Consider the following 17053-nt stretch of genomic DNA (forward strand, 5'->3'; position numbering starts at 1 on the left):
CATTGACTCCAAAACACTGGATGAGGATAAGCAGAATCCTGCGCAATGGCCCTTCAAGCTCTCCCAACATTACCTTGGTGGGGAGCCAATAATTCAAAACAAACACAACTTTCTTCGCATACTGAAACAAGAGCCAGGAATGTCCATCCAAGCGTGGCCCACTCTCTTGTGCCTGGAATATCAGAAATGCAACTTCCCAACAGCAGTGGATGACAGGTTGCAGAGGGACATTTTTGTTATTTGTCTAAATGATTCATTCTGACACTTTCGCAATGACATTATCTCTCGTGAAGACCTAACTTCTCTAACCTTTTCTCAAGTCATCTCCAAGGCTCATGATTTTAATGCTAGCATTCAAACTGACTCAGCAATCATTCAACAACACCTAGAAGAAGCTGCCCACAAAGTTACACCCACTGGAGACAAACCCAAGGCAAAATTGCCTTTCCATCCTTTTTCGGCGTCGGACACGTCCTGCCTCTGGAAATACCTACTCCAACACCAACACTTGCATTTGGTGCAGACATGCCTCACACGCCACTTGCCGTGACTGCCCTGCAGCCAATGATACATGTCACGGTTGCGGCAAACGCAGAAACTGGCAGCAAGTTTGCAGGGCATCCTCTGCTAAGGTTGTTTCCGATGCAGACTGGAACTCCCACAGCAACCCTCAACCAACTTACTACATCACACATGATGTATGCCAAGTATCATCTGCTCCCAACGGTATCTTTGTTGATCTTGACCTCAGTCCTCCTGCCTCCTCACTATCGTCCACCAAACGGCTCAGATTTCAGGTTGACTCAGGTTGCTCGTGCAATACTCTTCATGCCACGGATCTCAGCAAGCTCCCTCCAGTGCAAGTAGACCCGTCTCCTGTTAGCCTTCTTGACTACTCAAAGGCAGTCATCCCAACCACTGGGCAAGCCACACTACAGTGCATTCGCCATGGGAAATCATGTGAGATTGTAGCTCAAATCATCACTGCACAACACTATTACGCCCCCCTCTTAGGCCTGGCTGACAGCACCCACATGGGCATCATCAATTATGATGTGGACACTGCCAACCAGCTTGAGTCTTCTCCAAGTCCTCAGACATCCCCACCACCTCTTGGTGAGTTATCATAAGATTACATTAAACTTGCTAAACCAGAATTGTTTAAGGGCTTAGGCAAACTGAGTGAGCCCTCCTCAATCACACTTAATCCTGATGTGAAGCCCATCCAAGCAGTTCCCCACCGCTATGCCACACCTAAACTGCCTATCATCAAGGAAGCCCTAGACAAGCTTATTGAAACTGGTCAGTTGGTTCGAGTTAATAAACCCACTCCCTTGATCTCCAATATGGTTGTTCGTGAGCGCCCTGCATCTGCTGAATTTTTGGATTTGCTGAATCGTCTCTCCCAGCACAATCTTAAATTCAACACGGACAAGATTAAGTTCGAAACACCTACTGCACCTTTCATGGGTCACATCGTTACCCCTGAGGGACTCAAGCCGATTAAAGAGAAGGCCACTTCTATTCTTGACATGCCACAACCCCTTGACAAGGCAGCCAGATGCCGCTTCCTAGGGACAGTCACATATGTATCCAAGTTCTGCCCAAATCTAAGCGAGCTAGTCTGTCCTCTTCGTGACCTTACACACATTAAGCAAGATTTTCTCTGGTCTGAACAGCACAGCAAAGCGTTCACGCAAGCTAAGGGAATTGTCTCCAAAGCCCCTTGCCTCCGCTATTTTGACGTGAATGTTCCTGTCATACTCCAGGTGGATGCTTCAGAATATGGCCTAGGTGCTGCACTGCTCCAACCTGCTTCAGACAGCACTGGCTTTTGCAGCATTGAATGGCAACAAGTGGCCTTCAGATCCAGTTCACTTTCTCCAACTGAACAGCGCTATGCTCAGATTGAGAAAGAGACTTGCTATTGTCCATGCCTTTCACAAATTTGATTAGCTACTCTTCAGCAAGTCAGATGTAAACATCCAAAGTGATCATCAACCTCTACAGACCATCTTCAAATGCCCTCTAGCCTCAGCTCCGCGTCGCCTACAGAGTATGATGCTCCCGCTCCAATGCTACGCCTTCCATGTTGAATCTCGCAAGGGCTTCTCACTACACATTGCAGACACTCTTTCTCGAGCTCCTTTACCCACCACATCACATAAGTAAGTGCATGATGAGCTGGTCTACTGAGTTGAGTCTGAGTCCAACACTCCTGACCTCTCTGACTTCCACGATGCTACCCTTTGGGACATCAGAGCTGCAGCTTCTACAGACTCTGAGCAGAACATTCTCTGCTCTTTAATCAGCGATGGGTGGCCAAACGACAAGGCTGCTGTTCCAGAGCTGGCTCAATCACCCTGGTCCGTATGCCATGTCCATATCACCACTCATGATGGCTTGCTTTTCAAGCAGGACCACGTCATCATCACTTCTTGTCTTAGCGAAAGCCTCTTAAACAAACTTCATGCTGCACACCATGGTTCTGAGTTTACTCTTTGACATGCCCGAATCTGTGTTTTCTGGCCTGACCTCAATAGTCAGATCACGGTCATGTGCCAATCCTGTGTTATTTGTGCTCAACATGCACATCAACACGCTAGGGAGCCACTCTACCCTTACCCAGTACCTACTCTACCATGGCAGCTTGTCTCCCAAGACTTATTTGAACTGAATGGTCTTGTATATCTGGTTACAGTTGACCACGACAGTGACTTTTATGAACTCGACAAACTCCCCACTATTCAATCCTCAGTGGTCATCCAGGCTACTAAACAGCATTTTCGCTGACAAAAAATTCCACACACTCTCGTCACAGACAATGGTGCTCAGTTCACCTCTGATCTATTCAAGACCTTTACCAAGATGTACCGATTCAATCACATCACATCCTCTCCATACTGGTCTCAGTCAAATGGACGAGCAGAAGCTGCTGTCAAATCAGCCAAACACATCCTCCTCACAGCTGAAGATGTGGATTTATCCCTCTTGTCCGTCCAGAACACCTCACCTGCTGGACACACCTTCTCTCCTGCTCAACACTTGTTTGGCCGTGTACTGCGCAGTGATCTCCCTCAACTTGCATACACACTGAAGCATTTCACTCCTTCACGTGACACTGTTATGGCTGACCATATTCATTGCAAACTGAAGCAAGAGAAGGCGTATGACAAACATGCAAGTACACCTATCCCCGATCTTCCTCCTGGAAGTTATATTTATGGCAAGCCACTTACTCTTGGAGTAAGGCCTGAATCCAGGGAAAAGTGGTTGGCCCTGCTGGTCCTCATTCCTACCTCATTGATAGTGGCAACAGACAAATCAGAAGAAACCGTGTCAAAGTCCAGCTTGCCCCTCCTCGATACATGAGCACCTCGCCGCCTTGTAACCGAGCTGAACCAGCTCTCCCTGACAAACTGCTGCCTAATTCATTAACAGCAACAACATTACCACCCCAGACTCTACCAAAACCTAAGGCTGGTTCCTTGTCATCTCCATCCTCAGAACCTGTGGCCCCTGTGCCACCCACACCTGATGAAACTACACCAACTGCATTCTCCACGCTGACTAATTCTGATACACCACCACTCACTCTGCTGCGGGAATCCCCTGTCATTTCATCTCCCAGTTTGACTAAGCCTCAAACTGAAACTCGTAGTGGTCGAGTTATTCGACATCCTGCCTGATATTCTGATTAATTGTAGGATGTGCATTACACTTATTATGCACTGTATTTCTTGTCACAGGTGCCGAGTTTGCATTGCTGTAAACAAGTGCGGTCCTGACTTTTGACCGAAGTGACACTTCCCCGAGATGGGACCTTTGACATTATGGTGCATGTTCATTTTTGCTTGTGTATTAGCTCTCTCAAATATCTACAATGGTTATGGTTCTGTTTGAAGAGGAAAGCGTTTTACCCAGCATGCTTTAGCGTAAAATGATTTACATATGATACTTTCTTAGAAGGCTGTTCTCACATGTGAGTTAGACATGTAGTCACATACAAGTTGGAATCTTAGCTGCTGTTGATTCGTTACATATATACAGATCACTTATGTTGTATTGTGAAACTCCCTGATGAAGTGTGCGTAAGTCACACAAAACGCATAGGAGAAAATAAATAGTTTTAGAATTCTAAGAGTTTGCAGACGTGCTGCTCACTAGTTCAATCTTAAAAATTAAAAATTCTGAATGATAAGTGCAGTGATTTCGCCCCAATTAGATCAATTTGGTATACTTTTTATGAATTTAACATTTTCCCTTTCGTTAAATAGCATCTGCCAGACATGGGTATTGGGGACAAGTGCTGTGTTGGTGGCTGCGACCACGACCAACGTTATCCAGAAAAATTTGTTGTCCACTCACATGTCGAGACTTTCCGTTTTCACAAACCATACAAGGCTGATTCCGTGGAAAAATGGTGTGTTCAAGTGCAGAAGGGTAGAAAGGATTTGAAATTTGGCACATCTTTAGAAAGTGTTGTTTGTTCTAATCACTTTAAGGATAGTAAGCCAACAAGGGACAATCCTTTTCTTACTGTCTTCCTGACACCTTTTGACCATGCAAAATGCAAGTCACCAAGAAAGAGGAGGCGTAGGTTGGAATATGGCCGGGCATAAACAGTTTACCCCGAGGTGATTCTGAAAATATTCAAGATTCAAATTCTGAGCAAGAAACCCAAACATGGAGGACTAGGTAGTGGTTACATTTCTTTATGCACAGCCTCAGAAAAGATTAGTAGGGATGCAGATGTACAGTTATACACAGTCTTTCCCAACACGAATGCATTTAAAGCTCTGTTTGATTACCTTCGCCCAAAAGCTTTAAAGATGATTTACATGAAAGGAGAACAACAAACAAGTGCAGAGGAACCAAAAAGATACTCTGGTAGGGACTCTCATATATTTTCACCCTTTCAGAGTGAGCCTGGCCCATCCAGAAAGTTAGGGCTGGAACAAGAACTCTTGATAGTCATGATACGCCTATGCTTGGCCTTGTGTGTGGATGACCTTGCATTTAGGTTTGATACCCCCGAAACTCTAATACGCTCCATTATTACAACATGGATCAAGCTAATGAATATGAAACTGTCATGGCTTGTAACATGGCCTTCAAGAGAACAAACAAAACTCTGCCTAAGTGTTTTGAGAAGTTTTATCCGAAAGTTAGGTGTATCATTGATTGTTCCAAAGTATTTGTAGAAACCCCCTCCAGCCTAGAAGTGCAAGCCCCATGCTGGTCTGATTACAAACATATTATGCCTAATGGCCTAATATCCTTTGTTTCTGACTGTTATGGTGGCAGAGCTTCTGGTAAATTTATTGTAATGGAGAGGAAATTTATGAATGTCCTATAACCTTATGACTAAGTGTTGGCAGATAGGGCATTTAAGATCTGTGATGACTTGGCAATGTCTTAAGCAACTTTAGCCATCCCTCCTAGTACTATTGGAAATTTTCAAATGTCTTCTCATGATGTCAGCAATATGGCAAGAATTGCAAATGTTCGTATTTATGTTGAACAGGCCTTTGGCCGGAACAAGAACTACCACATTTTAAGTACTGTTATGCCAATGAACAGTGTACCATTGTGCGATGACAAAAAAAATGTTGCTCTCTTTGTAATCTTTTCTGACCTTTATGTGAGTGAACAATTCAAACAATAAAATGGTTTCTATATTGTTTTGTTAACTCTTGCCCCCAAAATTGGTAATAATGATGATGATGATGATGATGATGATAACAACAACAACTTCATTCACGTGTCAATGTATTTAGCTACTACAGAGAATCAAGAACACTGAAGAAAAAGAACTTCTTAACTAATGAAGTCTATAATATACAAATAATCTAAAAGAAAATGTGCTAGGTATGTTACAATTTACTTAAAACTGTATAAATTATACTACAAATTATACTAGAGTTACAATTGTCACTTATCAACTCTACAAGGTTCTTAAGCCAAAGGTTATATTTAACAGATGGTAAACTAGGGTTGCGTTTCTTTGGGATGATCCAGATCAGGATCAATGATCCAAGATCACTCGGATCATGGTGCATCAAACGAACTGAGGAATCCTCGCCCAGAGTGGATTGGTCGGTTCCTTTGATGCACCATGACCTGAGTGATCTTGGATCATTGATCCTGAATTGAACTAGATATAATTGTTTTCTTATTGTATATAGGAACTTGACGTATGCTTGAATTTGTGATTCTATACGGTTTTCGAATGGTAAATTGTGTAACATCATCTCCTTTTATTTAGTTGTAAAGCTTTTTAATTAGTTATAATTTAGCACCATTGTAATTTTGCATTTGTAAACCTTATCGCAATTCAGCTCGTGGCTCTCTCTCTCTCTCTCTCTCTCTCTGACACCACAACCGAATTCTAGAACTTCAGCGCAAACCGAGGCCGACGAACAACCAAGAAAGAAAAATGTTGTTGTCTTGGGTGATTCTATTGTGAAAGGCATACACGGATGGAGGCTCTCTAGGACAAGAAATGCACCATTGGTGACAGTAAAATCGTTCATTGCTTCGACAACAGAGGACATGGAGAGCTACTGCATACCAACGATAAGAGCAGAGCCCGATGAACTTATCTTGCATGTTGGAACAAACGATTTGCAAATGAACACGTCCCGCCAAGTTATTGACAATATTGTCAACCTTGCCGATAACATTTCTCAAAACTGCACAAGTGAAGTGACGACCTCTTCCCTTTTAAAGCGTCTCGACAAGCCGAATCTCGATAGTAAAGTGACGGAAATCAACAACGGTTTGCGTAAATTCACGGCCAACAGAGGTTGGAAGTTTATTTCGCACAACAACATTAATCGAAAGAATCATTTTAACTCCAGTGGCCTACACCTTTCACACGAAGGTAATTTCCTGTTTGCTTCTAATTTAATGAAGCATTTTAATTCTAGTAATACTCATTGAGGTGACAGCGAGAGTTCTATTCCTACTGACGTGCGTAAACGTCTATCCCTAGTACCGCAAACAACGGGTTTTAAAATTGCGTCTTTGCATATTGCTAGTCTCCCTGCTCACATCGATGAGTTGAGACTTTTTATGGCTGACAAAAATCTGGATGTTTTAGCAATTAACGAAACAAGACTAAGTGATTCAATTGACAACTCTTGCATTCACTTCCAAGGATATGACATTGTCAGAAGGGATAGGAATCGTAATGGTGGAGGTGTATGTCTGTATATTCGCTCTTCAATAAATTTCAAAACACGATCAAGCCTCAAGAGCGACATCTACGAGGCAATTGTTGTTGAAATATTTAAACCAAATTCTCAGCCTTTTTGTATTGTTGCTGTTTATAGGCCCCCGGGAACTGAAGACGAATTCTTTTGCTATTTGGAAGATGTAATTAAATCTCTCGACTTTAATTTGAAAACAAAGAGATTATTGTCATTGGTGACAAGAACTGTAATTATTTGGCTGAAAGTAGAAATTCTGAACTGATCAATTTAACTGAAATCAGTGAAGTCTACCAGCTCACACAAATTATAAACAAACCAACTAGAATAACGGTAACTTCAAAATCGTTAATCGATTTAATTTTTACAAACCAAGAATCAAGAGTTGTGTCTCATGGAGTGATTGACTGCAGAATCAGCGACCACTGCCTTGTATATGTTGTTCGGAAAATTGCAGTTCCCAGCAACAATAGACATAAATATATTAGCACAAGGACTTTCAAGAATTTCAACTCAAGTTTCTTTATTCAAGAACTGCAGTAATTACCCTGGGGAGATATTGAGTTTTTGGATTCGCCAGATGAAATGTGGGATGTTTGGAAACAACTTTTCACTAGTGTTGCTAACAAACATGCCCCACTAAAAACAAAACGAGTGCGACATAAAGTGTCGCCTTGGCTCACGCCTGATTTGAAAGGAATGATTATAAAACGTAATCATCTCAAAAAGAAGGCAGTACGTTCGGGGGACTTAAACGATTGGAATGAGTATAGACGCGTTAGAAATAAAACAAACAATAAATTACGGGACACTAAAGCTGCTTATTATCATAAAGAAATCGAAAATAATTCTGGTAACGTGCGAGAGATATGGAAAACTATTAATGATCTAATGTCGCGAAAAATTAAAAGTGACACAATCAACGAATTGAAAGTGAACAATCTATCATTCACTGAGCCCTGTAAAATTGCTGATGAGCTGAACAAACATTTTACTGAGGTAGGATCGACACTCGCCTCTACTTTACCGCAGAACAACTGCGATTTTAAAGAATATTTGTCAAAACCAAAGACAAAGACAAACTTTCGAAAAGATTTCCTTAACATCCATTCTTGAAACCTTAAACTCCCTTGTAACAAAGAAAGCTGTCGGGCTCGACTATATTTCCTCAAAACTTTTGAAAGTTGCAGCGCCTGTCCTCGCGGAATCTCCCTGCAAAATTTTTAACAAATCTGTTGAAACTGGTACTTTTCCATCGGAGTGGAAAAGTGCCAAAGTTTTCCCTGTACATAAGAAGGATGACAAGTCTAATCCGAATAACTACCGACCGATTTCTGTTTTACCTGCTGTTGGAAAAGTTTTTGAAAGAATTATATATAACCAACTGTATTCTTATCTTTCAAGAAACAAACTTTTAACTAAGCATCAGTCTGGGTTTCGTTCTCTGCATTCCACGGTAACAGCACTGTTCGATGCAACGAATGAATGGTATTTCAACATTGACCAAGGTAACACAAACGTGGTGGTTTTTCTGGATTTGGCCAAAGCCTTCGATACTGTATCGGATGAGATTCTCTTGAATAAACTTGAACTGTATGGGATTGGTGGACCGACTCTGGATTGGTTTAAATCCTATCTTTCTAACAGAGACCAAGTTTGTGTGGTCCAGGGATACACATCTGAGCCTCGAAAAATCAGCTGTGGTGTTCCACAAGGATCCATCCTTGGACCACTGTTATTTCTTATTTACATAAATGATCTTCCTGCGTGTTTAAAATATGCGACAGCTCGTATGTTTGCAGACGACACTACAAACACAAATTCTCATAAATCTACGGCGCGCCTTTACCGGGAAGTTAATCATGATCTGAATAATCTACAAAATTGGCTACTAGCTAATCAGCTTAGCTTAAATGTTCTTAAAACAGAGTACATGTATTTTGCCTCTGATTATAACCTATCTAATCTTGGAATCTTCGCGATAGATCCCTTGAAAATTGGTGAGCAACCTATAACCAGAGTGTAGTCCACTAAGTCCCTTGGAGTTGTATTTGATCAACGTCTAGTATGGGAGGAGCATGTTGACAGCCTTTGCAAACGTGTCTCTTCAGGACTAGCTGCGTTAAAACAGGCTCGTCAGTATGTTCCCCAAGACACACTTCTAACGATATAGAACGCGGTTATTAAACCCCTCTTTGATTACTGTGACGTAGTATGGGGTAATTTAAATAAAAATCTAACGGCGAGACTCCAAAAACTCCAAAATCGAGCGGCCAGAATTATAACCTGAAAGGGTTACGATGTAAGGTCTGCTGATATTAGACAAGAATTAAGATGGGACGACCTGGAAACTATCAGGAAAAAACACTTAGCAATCGTGATGTACAAAGTTATAAACAACAAAGCTCCAGGTTATCTCATCAATCTTTTTGAAAAAAGTAACAGTGGTTATGCGCTACGTGAGAGTGAAAGTAGACTTCTCCTCCCCAAATATAACACCGAATTTGCTAAAAGCAGCAGTTTTTCTTTTATTTGGGCAAAGATATGGAACAACATCCCATATCATATTAGAACTGCTCCCACTCTCTCTGCTTTTAAAAAACAAATAAATAGCCTCGCTGTCATTTAAGTTCTGTATATATATAGTCTATCAGTGTTTATTAAAAACTGGATCATTGTATAATGCAATTCAAGGGATTTGATTGGCTGAGCGGCCATGGTATATGAGCAATTACACCATGGCCAAGAAATGGCGGCCATTAAATTGTCTGCTGGTTCTTCTCTCACAGCGAAATCAGTTAGATCTAGCAATATTTCTTGATTGTTTTTGATAAAACAATTATTCCACTTGCGCTTGTTGGATATGAGCTATCTATCATCTCATATCCAACACGCGCTCGTGGAATAATTGTTAAATAGTATATTTTAACCTTTGAATAACTTGTATTACCTTTAACATGGCTTTTCTGTAAAGCAGTAGTTTTTCTTTTACTGATGTAAATTCCGTGGATAAATAAAGGTCATTTATTCATTCATTCAGTCATTCATTCTCTCTCTCTCTCTCTGAAGATTGAAAGTAGGTCATTTATGTACCGTTGTTGTTGTGATTTTAACGAAAACATTTGTGAAACTTGATATTTAATTTACGCTTTTCAGAGCGCGCGCTGACAAGTTTCGTTTGATTGACAGATTTAAAAGCGCGCGCACATTGGTTAGTTTGTAACTTTGAAATTGATGGCGCGTTGTATTTATCGCGCGAGCCAAATAAAGAGAGTTGGATTTTGGTTTGAAGCTCGGTGGTTGCGTGGTTTATGAAGGGTTATTGTCGGACTTTTGGGACATTTAAGGGCTGGAACTTTACGGAATTACAGGTTCGGGAAATCGCCTGAACGATTTTGGTCCTTCGAGCCGGATTTTAAAGGTTTTTTCGGCGAAGTTTGCAACATTTTCGTGTGGAGTGTTTGGAGGAAGAAATCGGTCGCTGACGTTGCGAAATTTCAAACCACGGATCGACATTTTTGGCGAAGAGTGAGACGAAATGGCCAACGAGGAAAAACAACACGATCAAGAAAGGTATGAGAACGAAGTCATTCAATTACATACGGTAGTTGGAGTGTTGAAAAGAGAGAAAAAGAATGCGAAGTCGAATTTAACTCGGATGTTAAACCAGTTAACTCTGACAATATCGGAGGAAGTGTATGATAGGCACAAGATAGTAGAGGTAATAGATCGCTTAGAAAGGTTGAGAGATGAGGTTATGAGGATCTTGGAAGAATTAGAAACGGCTTATTGTACGTTACGAGATGAAGAAAAGGAGAAGAAAACGAGCGAGGAAATAGAAGAAATTAACGAGCAAGTAGATCGAGAGCTTAGTCAAGCTCGCGTCATCATGTTAACTCAAGTTAGTAGCTTATTTAATGCGCGTAATGTTGTATCAGGAGAAAAGGAGAAAAATCAGCGAATGCGTGAAACTCAACAAGCTGAAGACGACAATCGAGCGAGTAACAGAGTTCAAAATAAAGAAAGAAGAGTCAGTAACGCAAACAATCAACGCCCTAGTGAATCGTTCAGCTCTAGCAACGCAGTGAACGGACAGCTTGAACGAATTAAGATCCCTGTATTCGGCGGGAACAAGCTAGAATTCCCCAGGTGGCAAGCGGCATTTTCAAGTTGTGTGGATTCCTCTTCCCTATCGGCGCAGTTCAAAATGTTGAGGTTGGAAGGATGTCTGACTGGTGAGGCCGCGGAGACAGTGAAGGGATTGGGCTACTCTGAAGCGGCATATGAGACGGCAAAAGCAAGACTACTAAGGAAGTACGGAGGAAGTCGACGTCAGGTGCAAGGGAATTTAGAAGAGCTAAAGAAGATGAATATGCTTCGTGAAGATGATGCTAAAGCATTAGAGAAGTTTGCGGATGTTTTGGAAAGAGCTGTAATTAATCTGAAAGAGAATGACCGACAATCAGACTTGAAAGATGGAACTTTGTATACTATTATACTTGAGAAAATACCAGAGAAGTTGCTGGCTCAGTACTACAGGTGGATAAAGGAAAATCAAGAACACGAGTCGCTCTAGAAGCCGAAAGATTGGATCGCAGAAGAAGCGGAATATCGGACACAAGCTGCCGAGATTAGAAATGGAATCGGATCCGACACAAAGACGAGAGAGAAGAAGGTAACCTGAAAACGACGCGAAGACAGCGCTAAATCATTTGTGTCTACTAGTGGCGGTGTGGAGCCGAAGATTCAACGGTGCAAGCTCTGTGGTCACAGTCACCCGATCTGGCACTGCGACGTATTTAAGGGAAGGCCAGTAGAGAGACGATGGGAAACTGCTAAGCGCCTGGGGCTCTGCTATAGATGTCTGCCTAACGATCATCTTGGAAACTCGTGTCCAAGTTACAAAGAGTGCAAAATCGATGGTTGCAAGGATACTCATCAGCGACTACTTCATGCAGAAAGAGCTCCTTTGCATCGAGAATCACAACGCGGAAGTTCAGACGGAAGTAGTCGTTTACCACCAGTGGCGCACAACGAAACAAAAACAGCCTTCCAGGAAAGCAGAGGGGGTACCAGTAATGCTGATCAGACACATTTGAGCCAAGAAAGTGCCACTTCCCAGATCACGGAGGGGGACGCAAGTACACATACAGCCACAATGGAAACAGCGCAGACGCGTGAAAAAGTTGTCGCCCTTCAGACGGTCCCGTTAATTCTGAAGAATGGAAACAAAAGAATCCTCGTGAACTGTTTCCTTGACGAGGGAAGTGACACAACGTACATTAACGAAGATCTAGTAGAAGAATTGGGTGTAAGAGGTCGAAAGGAACTAATCACCATTAACGTCGCGAACGATCAGAAAGTGAAGTTTATGTCAATGACGTTTCAAGTCGGATTGGAGAGTATCGATGGCGAAGTGAATCGAACCATTTCAGCGAGGACGTCGCAGAAGATTTGTGGAGGAATGAAAGCCATCAACTGGGTGAACATAAAGCACAAATGGTCACACCTTACCGAAATACCTTTTCCACAGCTGGCCCGAAGAGGAACGATCGATGTCCTTCTTGGTGCGGATAATCATGACCTGATGACCACGATAAAAGAAATTCCAGGCAAACGAAACGAACCGAGTGCGAGGCTCTGCCCACTAGGATGGACCGCGATCGGACGGATAGAGAAAGAAGACTTGGGGGTTGAGCACCACGCTGGACTTATCAGAACCTTCCGGATTCAGCAGTCAGAAGAAACTTCTGCCTTACAAGATGACACCTTGAACGACACACTCAGAAAGTTTTGGGAGCTAGAGCACGTTGGAATCCTATCGTCTAAACCACAGTTCACTCCAGATGAGCAAGCAGCGTGGAAAAAGTTAGCGAATCAAGAGTATTTGATGGGAAATGCTATCAAGTCGCAGTTCCTTGCAAAGAAGAAAGACCCCACCTGGTCAGCAACAGGCCACTAGCAGAAAGGCGACTACAACAAGTCGAGTGCAAACTGGCTAAAAACGAAAAGATAGCAACTGCGTACCAGCAAGTTATTGACGAGTATTTACAGAAGAACTACATTCGACGCATTCCATCCACTGAAAGAAGGTCCGAAGCTGAATGGCTGCTACCTCACTTTCCAGTTATTCGACCAGACAGAGCTACAACGAAGGTCAGGATCGTGTTTGATGCCTCAGCCACATACCAAGGAAGAAGTCTTAACACGGAGACTTTACCAGGCCCCAAGTTACAAAGTAACCTCTTTGATATATTGGTGAGATTCAGGAAGGAGTTAGTGGCGCTCGCTGGTGACGTCAGTCAGATGTATCATCAGTTGGTACTACAGCCTGTCGATCGACCTTTCCACAGATTCCTATGGCGAGATCTCGACTCAAGAAGAGAGCCAGAAACGTATGAGTTTCAGCGATTTGTATTTGGTGGATGCTACTGTCCGTTTTGCGCTCAGTACGTTTGGCAACAACACGCACATGACCACAAAGACCAGTATCCTTTAGTGGCGGAAGCAGTACAAAGGAACTGCTATATGGATGGCCTGATGCCATCCGTTAAGAGTGTCAACGCAGCTAAGACGATGAGGAAACAAATTACTGAGTTAGGAGACAAGGCTGGATTCCATGTTCGAAAGTGGATTTCACATCGACCTGAAGTAATCGAAGAAATTCCAGAACAAGTTTGAGCCGCTGAAATCGATGTGAGCAAGGCGGAGTTGCCAGTAACGAAGACACTAGGCGTTTTGTGGATTGCTAAAGAAGACAAGTTCTCGTTCCGGTATTCAGCTCCACCAGACGAGTTCATCATTATGAAAAGAAGGGTGTTGAAAAAAACAGCGACGATCTTTGATCCCCTTGGGTTTCTCTCGCCTTTCACCGTAAGAGGGAAGTTGTTGATGCAGGAAGAGTGGACAGAAGCTGTTACGTGGGATGAAGTCCTGCCGCCTTCCCTGGCGAAGAAATGGCAGACGTGGTTTGGAGAGTTATCCGATCTCGCACGAATCAAGATTTCGCGGTGCCTTAAAGACTCCCAGAGCAAAGACGAGAGAATGACAGTTCATACGTTTACTGACGCATCCGAGAAGGCTTACGCAGCAGCGGTTTACGCCCGATACGAGTTTGAAGACGGTTCCATTGGCACCCATTTGATCACAGCAAAAACAAGGTTGGCACCACTCAAGGCATTAAGTATTCCCTGTTTGGAACTTATGGGAGCAGTCATTGGTTTGTGGTTAACCAGACAAGTGTGCGAGGCTCTTGGAGTTCAACGAAACAAAGCAACCTACTGGGTTGATAGCTGCAACGCCGGTTATTGGATCCATGGACAAACTCGAAACTTCAAGCCGTTCGTTGCACATAGAGTAGGAGAGATACACGAAGGATCCAACCCAGACCAATGGCGTTACGTTCCTGGAAAGTTAAATCCAGCTGACCATGGTACGCGAGGATTAACCGTTGAAGAGTTGATTGATAACGAATGCTGGTGGCGCGGGCCAGCATTTCTTAGTCAAGGAAACGACAACTGGCCTGAGCAGAGATTCACAGGAGCTACTTCAGAAACACTTGAGGAAGTGAAAGCTGAAGTCCGCGAACGAACAAATCATCCCCAACCAGACAACCTAAACAGTTTTGTGATTAACAATCAAGAAGAAAATCAGTGGAGGCTCGACCCTATTCGTTTTTCCAAATGGTACAGGACAAAGCCAACAAACAACCTCGAAATTGGACTTTCACTGGTACGAGTACGAAGTTGGGTTTACAGATTCATCGACAATTGTTGTTAGCCCGTTGAACAGCGCACTACTGGACAGCTCACACCTGATGAATTGAAGAGAACGGAAGAAGAGATCATCAAAAAAGCTCAGTATGACGCATTTACGGAAGAAATCAAAGCATTAGTCAGCGGAAAAGAGCTTCCCAAGAAGAGTTCTATCCTTACATTTACACCCATGGTTACTGATGGCATCCTGCGGTCAAATACGAGACTACCATATTCTACTGATTTACCCGACGAAACGAAGTATCCGATCATTCTTCCAAAGAAACATCACGTTACGGAACTGATTTTGAAATACCATCAGGAAACAGAAGGACATGAAATGGGTTTGAATTACACTTTGAATCACCTTCGCGAGAAGTACATAGTGGTGCATGGAAGAGAAACAGTTAAGAAACTTATCAAAGAATGTCCTGAGTGTCGGAGACGATTCAGAGGAAAACCAGCTACACAGCAAATGGCTCCTCTACCTACCACCCGATTAGAAGCAACCATGAAGCCGTTTACCAATTGCGCAGTAGATTTTGGCGGACCGTATATTACAGTACAAGGCCGTGGGAGAGTTCGCACCAAACGATATCTGTGTTTATTTCTATGTCTTCAAACACACTGTTGTCATGTAGAAATGGCATGGTCGTTCAATACGGATGTTTTTTTGAACGCCTTAACTCGCATGGTGGCAAGAAGAGGTTGGCCTCGAGATATGCTAAGTGATAACAGCACCAACTTCATTGGTGGATGTAAAGAGATCAGTCAGTTAGTGAAACAAATTGACCGAGACAAGATTCAAACGATGACGTCCAACAAAGGAAGCAATTGGCATTGGAATCCACCCACAGCCCCACATTTTGGGGGGTATTTGAACGAATGATTAGATCAGTGAAACGAGCTGTAAATGCTGTCTTAGGAAACGCAGATGTGAACGACGAAGAATTGCAGACGGTCTTTACCGGTGTTGAGAGCTTAATGAATTCCAGACCACTGAATCAGTTAAGCAGTGATCCCAACGACGAACCTGTATTGACACCTAATCATTTTCTCGTGGGACACATGGGCGGAGAATTGGCCCCAGATACCGTAGACACAACAACATTCAATCCACGAAGACGATGGAGACGGATCCAGGAATTAATTCGCCACGTTTGGAAATGCTGGATGAAGGAATATCTTATCAGCATCGGTTCAAGGAAAAAGTGGCAGGAAAGAGAAAGGAATGTAAACAAAGGAGACGTTGTCTTGATGATCGAAGCAAACACACCAAGGAGGCAATGGAAAATTGGACGGATTGTAGAGATCCACCCAGGAAACGATGGTTTTGTTCGAGTAGTTGATGTGAAAACTGTGGACCGGACATAAAGAAGGCCAATTTCGCGGATTTCTCCGCTTGAATTTTCGAGCTAAAGAAGACTTTGACAAGATAATGAAGTTTATTCGTTAAAATTCCTCACGGAAAATCCGGGAGGGGGAAAATGTTGTGACTTTAACGAAAACATTTGTGAAACTTGATATTTAACTTACGCTTTTCAGAGCGCGCTGACAAGTTTTGTTTGATTGACAGATTTAAAAGCGCGCGCGCATTGGTTAGTTTGTAACTTTGAAATTGATGGCGCGTTGTATTTATCGCGCGAGCCAAATAAAGAGAGTTGGATTTTGGTTTGAAGCTTGGTGGTTACGTGGTTTATGAAGGGTTGTTTTCGGACTTTTGGGACATTTAAGGGCTGGAACTTTACGGAATTACATGTTCGGGAAATCGCCTGAACAGTTGTATTCTCTTGCCTATAACTTTTTAAAATTTATACGTGCGGTCTTTTTTTTATTGTGGAATAGAGGTCGAGGCCTTCAATGAAAGGCAGCAGAAGTTTCAGCCTTCTCGCTCTTTAATTGATTTGTTTAGGATTTTTTAACTTCTCACTATGTTACATAAGTGCCTTCGCCGTGGAAAACGTATTTTTTTCTTCTTTTACCGCAATTTTTGCGTGGTTAACAAGATACCTAGACCAAAAAGCATGTTTTTAGTATTCACTCAACTTCCACAAGTTGTTCTCTCTTCAGAAATTTGCAGCCCAA

General features: G+C 42.6%; 3 protein-coding genes and 1 long non-coding RNA gene across 4 annotated transcripts in view; all 4 read left to right on the forward strand.

Annotated features, from left to right (window-relative positions):
• Positions 1-17053, forward strand: part of LOC146476994 (uncharacterized) — a 254304-nt gene that overhangs the window by 108496 nt on the left and 128755 nt on the right. The gene's annotated exons all lie outside the window — the stretch shown is intronic.
• LOC146477007 (uncharacterized) lies at positions 11852-13895 on the forward strand. The gene is made up of 3 exons (XM_085113906.1): positions 11852-11889; positions 11988-13082; positions 13169-13895. The coding sequence occupies exons 1-3, from the start codon at positions 11852-11854 to the stop codon at positions 13893-13895; spliced, it is 1860 nt and encodes a 619-aa protein (XP_084970032.1).
• On the forward strand, positions 14019-15857 carry LOC146477008 (uncharacterized). The gene is made up of 2 exons (XM_085113908.1): positions 14019-14945; positions 14994-15857. The coding sequence occupies exons 1-2, from the start codon at positions 14019-14021 to the stop codon at positions 15855-15857; spliced, it is 1791 nt and encodes a 596-aa protein (XP_084970034.1).
• LOC146477009 (uncharacterized) lies at positions 15854-16342 on the forward strand. The gene has a single exon (XM_085113909.1). The coding sequence runs from the start codon at positions 15854-15856 to the stop codon at positions 16340-16342; it is 489 nt and encodes a 162-aa protein (XP_084970035.1).

This window comes from Pavona decussata, unplaced genomic scaffold, assembly GCF_977016875.1.
Source record: "Pavona decussata unplaced genomic scaffold, jaPavDecu1.1 SCAFFOLD_72, whole genome shotgun sequence".
NCBI lineage: Eukaryota > Metazoa > Cnidaria > Anthozoa > Scleractinia > Agariciidae > Pavona > Pavona decussata.